The sequence below is a fragment of the Hypoxylon trugodes genome (assembly GCF_022578975.1).
Source record: "Hypoxylon trugodes strain CBS 135444 unplaced genomic scaffold F4822scaffold_3, whole genome shotgun sequence".
NCBI lineage: Eukaryota > Fungi > Ascomycota > Sordariomycetes > Xylariales > Hypoxylaceae > Hypoxylon > Hypoxylon trugodes.
In genome coordinates this window covers 2,956,998-2,973,034 of record NW_026250018.1, presented here as the reverse complement: position 1 = coordinate 2,973,034, position 16,037 = coordinate 2,956,998, and the positions used below count along the sequence as shown (strand labels likewise).

Below are 16,037 nucleotides of genomic sequence, written 5' to 3'. Positions count from 1 at the left end.
CACCTAGCACAGGGTAAAGCTTCCCCCTACTCCAACTAATTCAATGTGGGGTGGCGCATCTTATGCTTCTTATGCTACAGTATTAGGTATCGTAAAACCTACAACCAATTCTATAATCTCAAAAATATACCTTAATCTTGATTATTAAATCATCTTTAAGTCTACTCCCATATCGTTCACTCTTTAAAGAAACGGACAATATTTGGAGGCATCACATCATAAATCAACGACGATGGAGCAACAGACCGACGGAGCAATTCAGCTCTCATTCCCACTACCGCGATCCTTAGATACCAAGATTCATTTACGGTTAACTATCAAGTCGAAAAACATCACCTTGTTCCTCACAACAAGAAGTGCTGATGAAGAGAACCAGCCTTGTTCAATGGGGTCTTTCATTTATGCGTTACCTGACGTATGTATAGTGATTATTATTTAGAATCCGTTTATTTCTAGCTAATATGTCTATTCTAGAAATATAACCCAGACCAGCCACTCTCCACCACAATTTACTCCAGGGAAGATACATTGGAGTTGACAACTCGGCTGGCAAAAATATTAGCCAAGAAAACACAGATGCCTGTGTATGTTGGAAATTCCATCAGCTTCGCAAACACTGGACTGGGTGGAACAGTAGAGGAGGAAATGGAAGCCTTCAAAAAGGTTGTCGAAGTCACGCTCAGCAAACTTCAGGATGTCATTAAGTCGCCGCCAGGAGCCTTACCAAATGGAACAGGCAGCTCGTAAGGAACTCGTCGACATCTTGGACTAAAGTACATATGAACAGAGCTGCGTCTCTTTTCCGCAGCACATCAACTCTACCGTTGTGCTCAGTCGGCGCAGTCCAGACCAAGCCACTGTTCCAGCGCCCCCTCGTTACAGAGGGTACTAATTCGCACCACGCGCGTAGAAGGAGGAAGGGCACGAGTTAAGCTTAATTCGCGACCCTTGGCCAGAATATGACCTGGATATCTGTTGATCTAGTAGGATTATACGCTACGATTCCTAAGAAACTCGGAAATGGATATTCAATACCAAGAAAGGAGTTGAAACAGAATCGCGATATACAAGTCATATGTATGGAAGTGAGGTTACTGTAGCTTAGTACCTGTTACCTGGGTGGTCAGATGGGATTTTGAGTCTGCTACTTAGGTACTCTCACCATCTATCAAGGGCAGTGGCTGAACTGCGTCAAATCGGTAGCTCGGCGCGGGTATCTGCATACATATGAATCCTTAATCCTCTTAGCACACGTGCGACCCAACCACCCTGAGAGCCGTGATATCCAGGGTCCAAGCAAGATGCCTTTTTCAGAGCTGACGGAACAATTTATCTCCTGTGCAGATCGCCGAGTTACACAACATCCGCCATCGAGGTGGCTTGAATAAATCGTAACAAACTTATGGCGTTCCGTCACTTGGTCACAACACGTATCGATCTATCTTCGTGGAACGTCAACCCACCCACATACATATCCGCTCACACGCTTGGCAGTAAATATAAATCCCGTGGCGCCAGGGCCACCTATCGTGAAACCAAGCTATCCTACAAGTTTTTCAGGAGGTTGGAGATGATAGGATTGTATTGCTGGCTGTCGTCCTACGCGAAGAACAAGTTCCTTCGTCATGATGTCTCTCAAATTGTTGCCACCATCCACCCATCTCATCTTGACCGGTAAAGGCGACAGGCACCCGTAAGGCGGTTCGTTTATCTCGCCAATGTACCTAGCGTCTTATGCTCCTGCATGGTGTCGTTGTAGATGCAGGATAACCTTGTCCCCATTGATCGTACCCTTCATTATGTATTCAGACTGTCTATTTTTTGAAGAAGTAGTTTGACTCAGTACCACGCGGATATTAGACCATGTTCCACAGAGGTTTATTACGTGTAGCACTTCACCTCACCAATTGCTATTGATTTCATGCTTCGTATTCTACTCCGACTTGGCGTCTTGCTGTTTACAACAGCACAGTACTATCTGTACACGAAGAATTGGACGATTTTTGACCGCGACTTAAGTATGGCTTTCACATGCTGAATATGGACGAGGACAATAAGTTCGGATGACTTTACTGTTGAATATCGTCAGGGGTTAGCTAATTTTTTTAGGCTTGCCGGTATTATATCTAATATACCTAGGTAATTAATCATTTATCCTTTATATATGTAAAACTTATTCTTAAATTGCTTACCAACCTAAGGGTTCTTGATTGTCTCTGAGGGCTGAGATGTGGTGACTTGAAAGCTTGAATTTTTCCTGTGCTCATATCGGTCTAGCTATTTAAGGTACTTGTAGATATCTGCGTAAGTATCTAGATACTTCGAGATGTACTTGTTACGGAGTAACAAATTCCTTCTAAATACAATGTACATACAAAGTCAATTCCTTTGGCATGTTGCAAGATCTGGTTGTTTTAAGGACATGTGTCTACGTACTTTTAAAGAAACATGGAACGGGGTAGATCATTGAAGTCATTGAATTTGATGTTCTCAACATATGCTTATCGATACCAAGTACCTGAAAGTTTGAAAGTTCAACCTTGGAAGCTCTTAGGTCGCTGTTGAGTATTCTGAACAAACTTGACTCTAAAGAGGGGATGTACCTGAACGCTTATACGCCCCGCGGACTTGTACATGCTATAGGTACTTGAAATACTTAAGTACTTAAGTACCTACTAGGGTGCTAAAAGGACCCACGCTTCGCCCTTCTAAAAAGAGCTAGGGGGAAGGTAAGAAGTGCCACACCCCACCATTGAACTTTGCTAAAAAGAGGAATTCAAGCCCTTCTAGCCCGCCCAGCCCACCTAGCCCTCCAAATCATGGCTCAGTAGACTTATGACTGGAAGGGTCACGGCCTTCTTTCTCTACAAACCAGCAGGAAACCAGGTCGATCGCAACGAGATCATTTGCCGTGGGTTTTTCTTGTAACGTCGCGACAATCACTAACAAGAAGGCGAAAAAAAAAGAAGTAGTAAAGAAGATCTCCAAAAAAATTCAACTGACAAATTAGAAGAGTGTGCCTTACTTCGAGCTAGCACTTCTTTTTTTTTTTAACCATTATTTTTTATTACTTTTCCCATCTTACATATTTTTTTATTTTTATTTTTCATATCACCAAGCTAGTTGGTTTTCTTCCTATCCACCATCCACCACCCTACTTACGAACCCCACCATATCCCCAGAGCCGATGCTACTGACAATCAACACCTGACTTCTTCCCTCTCTCCCTTCACCTCTTGTTCTTCACCATTTACTATTGTGGGATCTAGAACATCTTCAAAGCGCACTTAGATCTACGTCAAGACTTTCGAACGCCCACATATCGAAATTCGACTTTACCCTGCCTGCCGCCCATCATGGCGTGGCAGCCATCGCCTGAGTCCTTGAGCACTCTCGCTGCTTGTCTCAAGGACTCTCTCAGCGGCTTTGATAAAGCTGCGCAAAAACAAGCTGAAGTTGTAAGTTAATTCATTACTTCTGTATCGAAATCATGGGCGGCAACAATAATTGTATCCGCTTAGTAATTCTGTCTGTCGACTCAAGCTAACCAAAGCTTCTCTGTTTCCAGATGCTCACGCAAGCGAAGGCGTCTCCTGATATCAACAACTACCTCGTATATCTATTCTCTAGCCAGGACCCCCCGACAGGCCTACAATGTACAGCCGAAGACTACTTCCTTGTGCGATCTTCTGCCGCGATTATGTTGAAGAACAATATCAAGACAGCTACCAAGCAGATTCCCGAGAGCAGTGTCGCATTGATCAAGATGGGAATTCCTATGTGTTTGCAGGACAAGAACTCTCAGATTCGTAACTATGCGGGAGTTATCGCAACTGAGATGATCCGACGAGGTGGTATAATGAGCTGGCCCGAGTTATTGCCAGAACTCTTGAAGATGATTGGTAACGATAATGGTCAGATCTCAAACGAAGCGCAGGAAGGTGCTGTTGCAGCCATGGCCAAGATTTGTGAAGACAACACCAAGATGTTGGAGCGCGAACTGAACGGAGAGCGACCGCTGAACTTCATTCTCCCGAAATTGATTCAAGCCACTAAGAGTTCGTTGCCCAAGGTCCGCGCTCACGCCTTGGCTGCTATCAATGTCTTCACCGCTCGAAAATCCCAGGCCATGCTTAACAACATTGACGACCTGCTCCAACACTTGTTTGCGCTAGCGTCGGATAACAACAACGACGTGCGACGACAAGTATGTAGAGCATTTGCTCAGCTTGTTGAATCTCGTCCGGATAAAATCCAGCCTCATCTGCCCGATCTTGTCAATTACATCATCACGCAACAACAGAGTGACGATGAGGATTTGGCCACCGACGCAGCCGAGTTCTGGCTTACGGTCGGTGAACATGAACACCTTTGGCATTCATTGACGCCGTACATCAATAAGATTATTCCTGTTCTTCTTGAGTCCATGGTATATAGTGCCGAGGATATCGCTCTTTTGGGTGGAGCATCTGATGATGAGGACGAAGAAGATCTGGAGAAGGACATTAAACCTCAGTTTGCGAAGAAGGCGGCGGCGCGTCAAGCCAATGGAGAAGGCTCCGCGGATGCCGCACAAAACGGAAATGCGTACGAAAAGTTGGCAAATATGGACGACGACCTTGAGGAAGGTGAGATTGAGGACTTTGAGGATGGCGACGATGCCAACCCAGATGAACGATGGACTTTACGGAAGTGTTCAGCAGCTGCTCTGGATGTCTTCGCTCGTGATTTCAGAGACCCGGTCTTTGAGTCCATCCTGCCGTACCTCACCAAACACATTAAGCACAACGATTGGCCTTATCGAGAGGCGGCGGTACTTGCATTGGGTGCCGTAGCAGAGGGGTGTATTAATGTTGTTACGCCGCACCTCCCCGAATTAGTTCCTTACTTGATCTCCCTTCTCAACGACCCCGAACCCGTAGTCCGACAGATCACCTGTTGGACACTGGGCCGATATTCTTCGTGGGCTGCGGATCTATCGGATCCTAACCAAAAGCAGCTTTACTTCGAGCCGATGATGGAGGGCATTCTAACAAAGATGTTGGATAGCAACAAGAAGGTCCAGGAGGCGGGCGCTTCTGCGTTTGCAAATCTTGAAGAGAAGGCTGGCAAAAAGCTAGAGCCCTACAGTCTTCCAATCATTCAACAATACGTTCGATGTTTCAAGAAGTACAAGGACCGAAATATGTATATCCTCTACGACTGTGTACAGACCCTTGCCGAGCATATAGGACCGGTTCTAGCTCGACCCGAACTCGTTAACGAGTTAATGCCAGCTCTCATTGAGAGATGGACTAAGGTCTCTGACCAGTCCAGAGAACTCTTCCCCTTATTAGAGTGCCTGTCGTACGTTGCGATGGCCCTGAATGACGCATTTACTCCTTACGCGCAGCCGATATTTGTCCGCTGTGTTAACATTATCCACCAAAATTTGGAAGCCTCTCTTGCAGTCGCAAATGACCCGTCCCTCGATGCTCCGGATAAGGATTTCCTAGTTACTAGCTTGGATCTTCTTAGTGCTATCATTCAGGCACTAGACCCAGCCAAATCTTCTAAGCTTGTCCAGGAGTCTCAACCAGCATTCTTCGAACTCCTTACCTTCTGTATGGAAGATCCAACAGACGAGGTACGACAATCGGCCTATGCGCTCCTTGGCGACTGCGCGAAATACGTATTCGAGCAGTTGCAATCGTCCCTGTCAAGCATTTTCCCTGTGCTCCTAAGGCAACTGGATCTGGACAGTATAGTCGACGAGGATATCGAGAGTGGTTTTGGTGTTGTTAACAATGCCTGCTGGTCCGCAGGAGAGATAGCCATACGGCACAAGAGTGATATGGCGCCCTACGTACCCGAGCTTTTCCAACGTTTCATCGAGATCATCACAAACCCGGGTATTCCTAAGGGGGTCACTGAGAATGCGGCAATTGCGTTAGGACGTCTCGGAATTGGCAACGGCGAAGTGTTGGCTCCGCAACTGGCTAACTTTGCCGATGATTTCCTCACTTCCATGGACGAAGTTGACCCTTCTGATGAGAAGGCAACTGCATTCCGAGGCTTCACCGCTATTGTCGAGAAGAATCCCATGGCTATGGAAAAATCTCTGTTGCACTTCTTCACCGCGATTGCTCGATATAGAGACCTCAAATTACGCAGCGAAACTAAGAATGGCCTGCATGAGGATTTCCAGAAGGTAAGTACCCTTTAAAACCGATTCAACTAAAAGTAAAGAAGCTAATGAGATCTTTAGACACTCGAGCTCTATCGCTCATTAATTCCCCAGTTTGATGAGTTCGTTGGTCGATTACAACCTCAAGACCAACAAGCGCTACGGACAACATATGTCTTTTGAACAACTGCGACGAGATAGAATTCATTGGTAATGGCACACGGCGATAATGGGTGGGCTCCCCCCATGTCTAAGTTCAAGGTGATATCAGCACCGGAGGCTTCCACGGAAGATATGTCAGTTTAGCAAGCCAACCACTTCAACAATAGCCAGGGAGTGTGGATTTAGATCTGCAGTGAGTTGTGCATTGGTCTATGCAGCCTTGGCTCATGATCTCAATGCACGTATTTGCGAAAAGGGAAAATAATCGGAGGAAAGGGTAAAACAGGGCTGCGCCTAGTGAGTAAGGCGCATAACGTTAGGTGGCTTTTTAATAGGGGAACGAAATGGTTTTAGCTATTTGCGGCCGGTAAGAAGAGGAGGCGGCCATCATGAGCATGAGGATCTAACTAGTAATCGTGGACACGGCACGACGACGACGACATCATCACATCAAACGACATGTAACCGCCGGACGGACCTGTTTAACATTTCATGCCCATGGAATGGGAAGTGAGATACCGGACAGAGAAGAAGCTTTTGCTACGCTCAGGGGAAGAAGAAAAGCCAATTCATACCTAACTAACAAACCAAATCACCTAAACTTAAGTAGATAGCAACGTAGATAGATGATAGCATAGTAGCAAAAATTTCTCCACCCTGAGCCTTGAACCTTGGGGGTTTAGGTGTTTTGAGGGGTTTTGCTTAGATAAAGAGAGATACGATTTGATACGATGATGATGGTTTTGAATGAATGGGAAAGAGAAAAATATTATGTGAATGCATGGATGTTGTGGTGATGGTGATAATGGGGGACTAGATGGTGGGTTCTGATTTGTGTGTATGTGAGGGTGGGAGGTTGGTGTGATGAATTTATTGAAGGCTCTTGTTAGATAGTGAGAGTGAAGATAGCAATATTCAAACATTGGGTTCTATTTATTGTGACGATTCGCAGCTACTATTGGGGAGTTTCTCTTCTAGATGATAGTAGAATGCGTTTATAACCATATTTGAGCAATTGGATATGTAATATTTTGCTTTTTGGTATTATCTCACACAATGCCCTCATGTTTCGCTACCTGCCTAGGTAGATATGCAATACACTAGGCGTCCTCTCTATGCTGGAATCGTCGTATTGCACACTCATAACCCCGTCAACTCACCAGCCACGACCCCGGTGATCCCATCCTCCACGATATCCCTGACCTCGATAGTCTCCCCTTCCACCTCTTCCATACTGCTGGTAGCCACCGTGCTGGTGCTGTTGTTGTTGCGGCGGCGGGGGTGGGTGTGGATTCACTGGCCATCCTCCTCCCATGGCCATATTCTGAATCCAGTTCAGTGGCATATTTGGCGGCATTGGGGGCGGTGGCGGCGGCCATTGGCCTTGGTAGTTCTGCGGTGGAGGGGGAGGCGGTACCATGTATTGGTTGAGCTCCGGGGATATTTGAGGGAACGATTGTGGGAAGGGAGGTTGATACTGAGGATTCGGTGGTGGCAGAGGCGGGAAACCTGGTTGCTGCTTTCCGTTGGAACCGACGGGGCGAGGTGCGTCGTATGACCGTGGGAGAGGACTTCGTTTCGGCGAAGTATCGTAACGTCTTCCCCGAGAGTGCGAACGCGAGGACGATCTTGAACTACTATATGAACGCCTGCGGCGTCGCTCTCTACTATAACTTCGTCGGCGACTCGGACTCCTGCTTCGGCTTGGACTTCGAGATGTAGATACCCGTCGTCGCTTAAAAGCTGGCCGCGATGAGCTACGAGATGAGCCTGGCGATCGTGAGCGCGAAGTGCTTCGGCCGCGATGGTCGTTTCCGGGAGTACTAGCTTTCTTGCGACGCTGCTTCATCTTCTCACAGAAGGCGCGGGACCAACCGTAATATGTCTCTCCATTGATAACATCTCCAGTGATCTCGTCAAGCACGACGCGTTGCCCTAGTTGGTCGATGTCTTCGGCGCCGTCGCATTGGTCTTTGCGGTAGATGCGATCGACATCAGCTAGTAAGTCTTGTACTGCCTTAATCAAATCAATTTCTGCAGGACCTGGGGTGAGCTGCAAAGGCTTGATCATGTCCGGATTCATTGGTCTTGTAGAGTTGGGTTCGATGACGGGTAGCCAGTTCGCCGCGGGTAAGTCGTACCAGGATACGGTTGCGTCGCCATGTATAGCTGGCATTATGAAGGGAGCTTCCTTTGAAGATTTCGTGGGCTGGCCTCCGTCGGCGGTCGCATCGGATTTGGTGACCGAATCAGGCGCTTCCTTGACGACCGTTCGAAGTTTTTGAACGAAGGCAACGTGAAAATATCGCTTTTCGCCCCAGAGGTCTACAAGACCTAGGACCTTTTTGGCGTGCTTTGGTGAATTCGGAAACGCTGCGACGATTCGAACGAGGTCTGGAATAGCTGGTTCTAGCTTTTCTATAAGGTTGGAATCCCGATTCCTAACGTGGACGTGGTAGAGCACATCGTTAAGAACGTAGAGGATGTGTAGCCGTTTTCGTTTCGAAGAAGGTTCGCGAGCTTGTCTACTGGCGGCGAGATCCAAGGTGAAGGACTTGGCCAATGCCGTCAAGTATTTTCCTAGGGCCGTAATTCTAGCAGGGGACTGGACCAGGTTCTTCAATATCCACTGCTTGCAATTCTATGTGACGACCGTTTAGCCGTCGCACAAGACACCAAATTTCATAAGATTGTGTTGCTCAAACCTGAACATTGGGAGGGGAGCATCGCGAGATGGTCGCGTCGAGTAGCTGAAGGAACTCATCGATCTCGCTGCGCGTGCATGAAGTCGGATCTGGACGTAGAAGGACGGCAGAAAAGGAAACTCTAGCTATTGCTAGCTGTGGAGTTGCCATTTTGATTAGAATATGATGGGTATATGAGAAGTAGAGCGCATGCTCTCGAGCTCGGTGACTGCGAAGTTGAAGTTGTTGAGGGAAGAAGCTGGAAGGAACTTGAGTAGCTCAGCAGAGGCGCAAGGCTATTAACTTAATTGGTTGTCTCGAACATGCAGAATCGGCCCCACTTTCTACAAGTGGATTATTGACGCGATACAGCGGATACTTGAGCCGTTACGTATTTATGTATATTTGTATCGGGTGTCGGATTAAATACATCCATTGCTGTACTAAAATCCCAAGCTTTTCTTATCCGAGACAAGATCGTCATAAATCTGCGCTGGTGACATTGAAAAGACCCTTTTAAATTCTCGACCTACCCTTTTTAGTCCGTTATTCGGCATCAGGGTAACCCTCAAGAGCAAACACGTCCATTTATGAGGTAAATGCTCTACTTCCCCAATTGCTATGGGCTGAGTACGAAACCTGCTCAAATACAACGGGTCCTCAATAATTATGTACATATGGCGCATACAAATCTCCAAGATTCAGAGTTGTCAAATCAACTGCACACCGGCAGATTTCTTAGGAGTGGTGTTATTAATTATTGTCGACTCCTCGCCTTGCGATATAGAAATTGTATACACGGAAAGAAAAATCAAATTCTCATAATGATTTCATCAAAAGGTACATGCTCTATCCCGGCTATCACGACGACCCATAATCATGAGATTATGAAAACCGATCTCCTTTTGGACTCCTAAACGGTGTGCTACTTTCGTATTTGCTCTTTTCTACCACTTGTTGTCCTTCGGTAGCCGGAGCATGTCGAGTCGGGGCCGGATCACTGCTTGCTTCTTGGCTCGGTGAACCAGCTGTGTCCGTTCGTGCAGGTGTACCATTGCCGTTCGCAGAGCCACCCATCGTGGAGGCAGAGAGGGGTCGACTAGGGACGTTGTTGGAGTATTCGAGGGAGTCAATCATTTGCTTCTTTCGGCGGGTTTCCTCGAGACGCGCAGCTCGGTCTGCGTTGATGCTCTTCTTCGCGAAGTAGTATGCTCCTGCGCCAGCTACACATCATCTGTAAGTAAAAACCCGCAATGCCGTAAGCTTGAATGCGAGCATACCAAGGCAGAGGGAACCCCATCCCATCCTACGCAAAGGAATTGCCTGTCAGTAATATGATCCATCGAACAGCACATCGTCGCAAATCACCTACCAGAATGACTTAACCTGGAAGAGTAACGATCATTAGCTTTTTGCGCAATATGGTAGCTATCATATACTCTCGCTAGGAACTCACCGTATTCATTGTTGAAATTGAATATGGAGTGCACAGATACGGCTCTCTCTTTTCGCAATGATGTGTAGAGAAGATAAAATAGGAATAGGTAGTAAGTCGGCGTGGAAATCTCAAAAGTTTAAAAAGATTAGGATACTAATTGTAAAGTGGTACGTTCTTTTATGATCTATCAGATCATTATTGGAAAAGAATACAACCCTGCAAGTATTCCCGTTATTTTAGCGTGTCTGATACCGATGGCCGACTTTTTTAGCCTCTGACTTGGGGCGTGGTAGCTTCTATAATCAAGCACTATTCTAGCTTGCTTATACGGGTTCAAGGCCTAAGCTTGTTGGGGGCTGTCTAGAAGTACCCAGCAATCGGGTGCTAGCAGCGTAAGATAACAGTGCAGTGGCAGTTGCGTTCCCTTGTATCAATGGATTAACGCCGCAGGGCCAGCACCTGCGCTCATTGTATTTCAAGTGGCGTCAGGGTTTTCGGGGCGTGTCGCCAGTCTCGGGATTTCGAACTTTAAAGTGCTCCAGTTACAGAGTACAAGTCAGAGGTACTTAGATGTAGGTACCGTCGTATCCACCATGGCGGGGACTGACCTGAAATTGGAAAAAATTACGTAGTGCAGCTACGTATCATTCATGTACTTCCCTCTCATCACAGACCCAGCAAAGCCCAGGCGGGAAACATTATAATTCATATGTAGTACATGTAGCGTACTATGCACCTAAGATCTGCAATCTCACTGCACAAGTGCCAGCAGACTAAGGTTTGAGGTTTCGCATGCTTGGTACCGACTCCAAAGAACCCAAATTAAAAACACTCGTTTATTCCCCCATAACCCAGGGACTCATACGTAACGAAACCTAGAACTCCGACCGCCAAATAATAATCAACATTGAAACTTACTACATTACTTACCGTGTCGACCATATGCATACTGCCCTCTCCTGAGACTGCGCCTCATCGTGCGTAGGTGACAGTGTTGCAACTTGCAACTTGCAACTCTGAGAAGGAAAGGCAGTTGGTTGTTGATACTAAAATCATAAATAGACAAAGGGAGTCCAGAACATGACTACGGTCAGCAGCCGAGGCTCTCCATTGATACTTACAGAATTTGGTCTGACAGCTTCACCATTCTTATCCAACCGGAATCCCAGGGTCTTAACGGCCACGTGCTCATTCATATTAGATATTCTTTGGATCTGAACCGACTGCAACCGAATATTCGACAGCTTTAGATCTCTATGGTTCAACATCTAGCATTTTTAAGAGCTACCGAATTGCTTTGTTGGATGACCCTGCAAGATTAGTTCACGTTCAGTTATGCCGTGGGAGGACGAGGGTTCAAGATATTGTAGGCTTATAGAGACGACCCCTCGTCACCATGGAGTCAAGCGGTCAAAACGGGCCTGATGACTCGTCCCTAGTAAGATTATCCCTCGCCTTCCATAGCTATATACCATGGGATATACTAACTGGAATGGTAGAGACCGGTGTCCTCTCTGAGGTCCCATTTCGAGAGCATGAACAAACCCAAAGATAGTTCAGCACCTTCAGCACCTTCAACGGCCTCACATTCCCCGCCCACGAGAAACCAGTCACCCTCTCCGAAACCTCCCCCAGTCCCAGACACGAGGCCTAGTCGAAGCGTCAATATCCCACCAGAGAATGGAAGGCCCAAGCCCCTGAATACCTCAGGTCACCATTCTACACAAGTTACGAATGTTTCGCCGTTAAGTCCTAGGCCTGTCAAGCCTCCTTCCGTCCTCATCGAGCCGCCTCAGTCGCCACCGAAACCAAGACCGTTCCCCTTACAGAGCGATACGAGTGCCCATCTTGTTCCAGACCCATCTAAAGCTCCCAACACTCCAGGTGTCTCCTCGCCTCGATCATTTAAAATCCCTAGCCGACCCCACACTCCGATACTTGAACCCGGTCGATCTCCCAGACTCGGCGCTACCAATCAACCACCATCACCACCCCCTCCGCGAAGGTCTGCTGAGTTAAGGAGAGAACGCGAGGTCAGGGCGTCGCCGCCTATCCCCCCACCCGTGAACCGCGCCGAGAAACCAGCCAATCGACTATCTAGATTAATAGAAACCGCGCCCAAATTGGAATTGTCACCCCAGATTGCGGAACAGCGGTCGCCATTTAATAGTCCCCCGACAAGTCCTGAGAATGAAGAGCCTCCAGTACTTCCAACTCGACCCGCACGGCCTCCGCCCCCGAAGGCGGTGCCGAGATCTAATACGTTAACGACGAACTTTGAACCTCCTCCTAAGCACCATACAGTCGCAACTATACGGCGAGATCACGACATTAATGGAGGCAATACAACGCCTATAACACATCGGCCTATAGAAGAGCGGCCTGCCCTCCCAAACCGACCGCAAACAATAACAGATCCCGCAGCCGTCCGGATTCCAGCGAGCTCGGCTATGAAGCCACCGCCCCGACCCCCGAGACCTGTTGTGACCACTAATATTGTAGCTACAGACAATCCCGTATACTCTCAACCAAAACGTGTAGCTTCTACACCAACTACACAATTTGCTCCTCCTCCATCGCGCACTCATGGAAGATCCTTGACGGTAGACCAGAATTCTGACAGGATACCAGCTGATATTCACGAGCCCGCAAGGAGACCGGGTCCAAGTAATACAGATCGCGGTCCTAATTCCCCAGTTTCAAATTCTGCGGGTCATTTAGAGATTATATCACAGTTCCCCGACTCAACCAGGATAAACCGCCGACCACCCTTCATTAAGCAAGGTGCTCATGAAATCTATACCAAATATGACACTAGGATATTTGATGTTTGTGGGCAGTACGTGTGTACGAGCGGTCATCTTACACGAGTCTGGAGTCTACTTGATGGGGAACTTGTCATGAGTTTCGCTCATGGAGAGGGAATTAAGGCAACTGCCGTGGCGTTCAAGCCGACGGCGGATTTCCACGAAGAAGGTACAAAGCTCTGGATCGGCAACAATATTGGTGAAATAATCGAGGCCGACGTTACAACTCAGAGCGTAACCGATAACAAGACCAATGCTCACGGACGATATGAAATTGTCAAGATATTTAGGCATTTCAATGAGATGTGGACTCTAGACGAAGGAGGAACCTTACATGTCTGGGGACCAGATGATGATGGGGTGCCAAGCCTAGGTCTCAATCCTCATCAGACTTACAGGCTGCCCAAAGGACATACTTTTTCAATGATAGTTGGCGAAGAGTTATGGCATGCGACAGGCAAGGAAATACGCATCTTCACACCCACCACTGGTGGTCACAACCAGCTACAGGTGCTTATGAGGCCCCTGGTCTCGGAGGGGGCAGGCGAAGTGACGTCCGGAACCCTCCTCAAATCGCAACCCGGCAAAGTATTTTTCGGCCATAGCGACGGCAAAGTCAGCATTTATTCCCAGAAAGACTTCACATGTCTTAGCGTGCTAAATGTTAGCTCGTATAAAATTAATTCCTTAGCCGGTGTAGGAGGCCACATATGGGCAGCCTTCAATACTGGAAAGATTTGCGTATACGACATCGCAGAAACACCCTGGATAATCAAGAAAGACTGGCAAGCCCATAATAACCCGGTTATCAAGATTATCGCCGATCCAGCGAGCTTTTACAAGCTTGATCGCTGCCAGGTTATTTCCCTTGGCGCGGACAATGTAATTAAATCCTGGGATGGATTGTTGCAAGATGACTTCCTAGAAAATGAGATGAAGTCCCTCGATACCCAATACTGCAAATTCGAGAATATCAAAGTCATGGCAATGACGTGGAATGCAGGAGCCTCAACACCCAACAGCCTGAGATATTCCGAATCCGATTCGATATTTATACAAAATCTATTACAGTCAAGCGATTCCCCGGATATTCTTGTTTTTGGATTTCAAGAATTGGTTGACTTAGAGGATAAAACTGCAACGGCAAAGCGGTTCTTCAAACCAAAGAAGAAAGATGCTTCAGATCAAGAGAAGATGAGTCACCAGTACCGAGATTGGAGGGACTTCCTTGTCAGGAGTTTAGACGACTATATGCCTGCCGATCATCTTTACCATCTACTACATACAGCGACTCTAGTAGGCCTTTTCACTTGCATATTTGTGAAGTCAACTCTTCGCGATCGCATACGAAATATTGGTACCGCTGAGATTAAACGCGGAATGGGAGGTTTACATGGCAACAAGGGTGCTATCCTCGTACGGTTTATGGTTGATGATAGTTCACTTTGCTTCATCAATTGCCATCTTGCGGCGGGACAATCATCGGCAAGTCAGCGACACAACGATATTGCAGCGATTATGGAAAGCTCTCTATTGCCTGTAGAACGGGACCCAGGCGTTCGAATCGATAGTTATACAGGAGGTGGTGACGGCACCATGGTTCTTGACCATGAGTTATGTCTACTTAACGGCGATCTAAACTACCGTATCGACACTATGTCGCGCGATACAGTAGTGATCGCCGTAAAGCAAAACAACCTAACTAAGCTACTCGAACGTGATCAACTCCTAGTGGCTCGCCGGAGAAACCCAGCTTTCAAACTCCGAGCTTTCGATGAGATGCAGATTGAGTTCCCACCCACGTACAAGTACGACGTTGGAACCGATAATTACGATACAAGCGAGAAGAAGCGTTCGCCAGCCTGGTGTGATCGCCTCCTTCACCGAGGTTTTGGCAGGATAAAACAGCTTGAATATCGGCGGCACGAGGTCCGGGTGTCAGATCACCGACCTGTGACGGGCCAATTCAGGTATACTGTTAAGTCTATCTCGCCTAAGAAGCGGACGCTGGCTTGGGCGGACTGCCAACAGCGCTTCGAAAACCTCAAGGAGAAGGAGGCGAATGCAGAGAAGTGAGTGGCCCTAATAAAATTCTAATGCCTCAGTAGTTACTAATTTTAAGTAGGGCTCGTTATCTCACACAAATTATTGGGTACGACGCAGAGACAAGTACAAGACTGATACGCGAAAGAGCCGCAAAAAGGAGTTATCAGAGTCCAATTCAGCAATAGTAGTTGATAGCGTTACGAAAAGTAGCAACAACGCCTGGCTCAGATACACGTTGCGCCAGAGACAGAATAAAGTAGAGAACGAGGGGTTTTAATAATCTCCACGAAAAAGAAAGCGAGCGAAGCCAGTGGAAGCGAAATAGAGAAGCCACTTACGTTGATGGCTTATGATATGGCATGACCAAAAATGAAGATCCGCCCTCAAAGAAAGACGGATGGAGTTTTAAACGGCTGGACTGGTTAATATTTGGATGGTTGGGGTTACGAAGAAGGGATACTATCCAAAGTTCAAGAAAGCGACGAATAAAGCATTTGCAAATAGAGGTTTTAAGAATAAGTAATGAATTGTTACTCGGTCAATATTCAGATTCGTAGACGATGGCGTAGTCTTATTAAATGCTGTCATGTACTTCCGTCATCGGACCTTGCACTGATTGGCTCGGCTTCTGTAGGCGTATCGGGTCGGATCGGAATTTAGGGGGGCTGTAGGTTTATTTGACTTTTATATGCCGCCGCCTATCTATCTAGCTCACCTTTTTCCTTTCCTTTTCA

The 16,037-nt window shown here is 47.1% G+C and overlaps 5 protein-coding genes across 5 annotated transcripts; 3 read left to right on the top strand and 2 right to left on the bottom strand.

Annotated features, from left to right (window-relative positions):
• The first annotated feature begins 73 nt into the window (after positions 1 to 73).
• F4822DRAFT_183178 (uncharacterized protein) lies at positions 74 to 1,075 on the top strand. Its single transcript, XM_051453438.1, has 2 exons — positions 74 to 415; positions 475 to 1,075. Exons 1-2 carry the CDS (start codon positions 233 to 235, stop codon positions 745 to 747), a joined length of 456 nt encoding a protein of 151 aa, XP_051317133.1. The 5' UTR covers positions 74 to 232; the 3' UTR covers positions 748 to 1,075.
• A 2,067-nt stretch (positions 1,076 to 3,142) lies between these two features.
• Positions 3,143 to 6,640, top strand: F4822DRAFT_183049 (armadillo-type protein). Its single transcript, XM_051453436.1, has 3 exons — positions 3,143 to 3,458; positions 3,569 to 6,190; positions 6,248 to 6,640. Exons 1-3 carry the CDS (start codon positions 3,357 to 3,359, stop codon positions 6,347 to 6,349), a joined length of 2,826 nt encoding a protein of 941 aa, XP_051317132.1. The 5' UTR covers positions 3,143 to 3,356; the 3' UTR covers positions 6,350 to 6,640.
• A 625-nt stretch (positions 6,641 to 7,265) lies between these two features.
• Positions 7,266 to 9,282, bottom strand: F4822DRAFT_396499 (uncharacterized protein). The gene is made up of 2 exons (XM_051457527.1): positions 9,034 to 9,282; positions 7,266 to 8,969 (listed from the first exon to the last, which is right to left on the bottom strand). Exons 1-2 carry the CDS (start codon positions 9,181 to 9,183, stop codon positions 7,485 to 7,487), a joined length of 1,635 nt encoding a protein of 544 aa, XP_051317131.1. The 5' UTR covers positions 9,184 to 9,282; the 3' UTR covers positions 7,266 to 7,484.
• Positions 9,283 to 9,391: 109 nt separating this feature from the next.
• Positions 9,392 to 11,152, bottom strand: F4822DRAFT_396494 (uncharacterized protein). Its single transcript, XM_051457526.1, has 4 exons — positions 10,469 to 11,152; positions 10,385 to 10,398; positions 10,293 to 10,318; positions 9,392 to 10,235 (listed from the first exon to the last, which is right to left on the bottom strand). Exons 1-4 carry the CDS (start codon positions 10,475 to 10,477, stop codon positions 9,898 to 9,900), a joined length of 387 nt encoding a protein of 128 aa, XP_051317130.1. The 5' UTR covers positions 10,478 to 11,152; the 3' UTR covers positions 9,392 to 9,897.
• F4822DRAFT_396492 (DNase I-like protein) lies at positions 11,123 to 15,845 on the top strand. Its single transcript, XM_051457525.1, has 3 exons — positions 11,123 to 11,888; positions 11,950 to 15,329; positions 15,383 to 15,845. Exons 1-3 carry the CDS (start codon positions 11,847 to 11,849, stop codon positions 15,486 to 15,488), a joined length of 3,528 nt encoding a protein of 1,175 aa, XP_051317129.1. The 5' UTR covers positions 11,123 to 11,846; the 3' UTR covers positions 15,489 to 15,845.
• Positions 15,846 to 16,037: the final 192 nt, after the last annotated feature.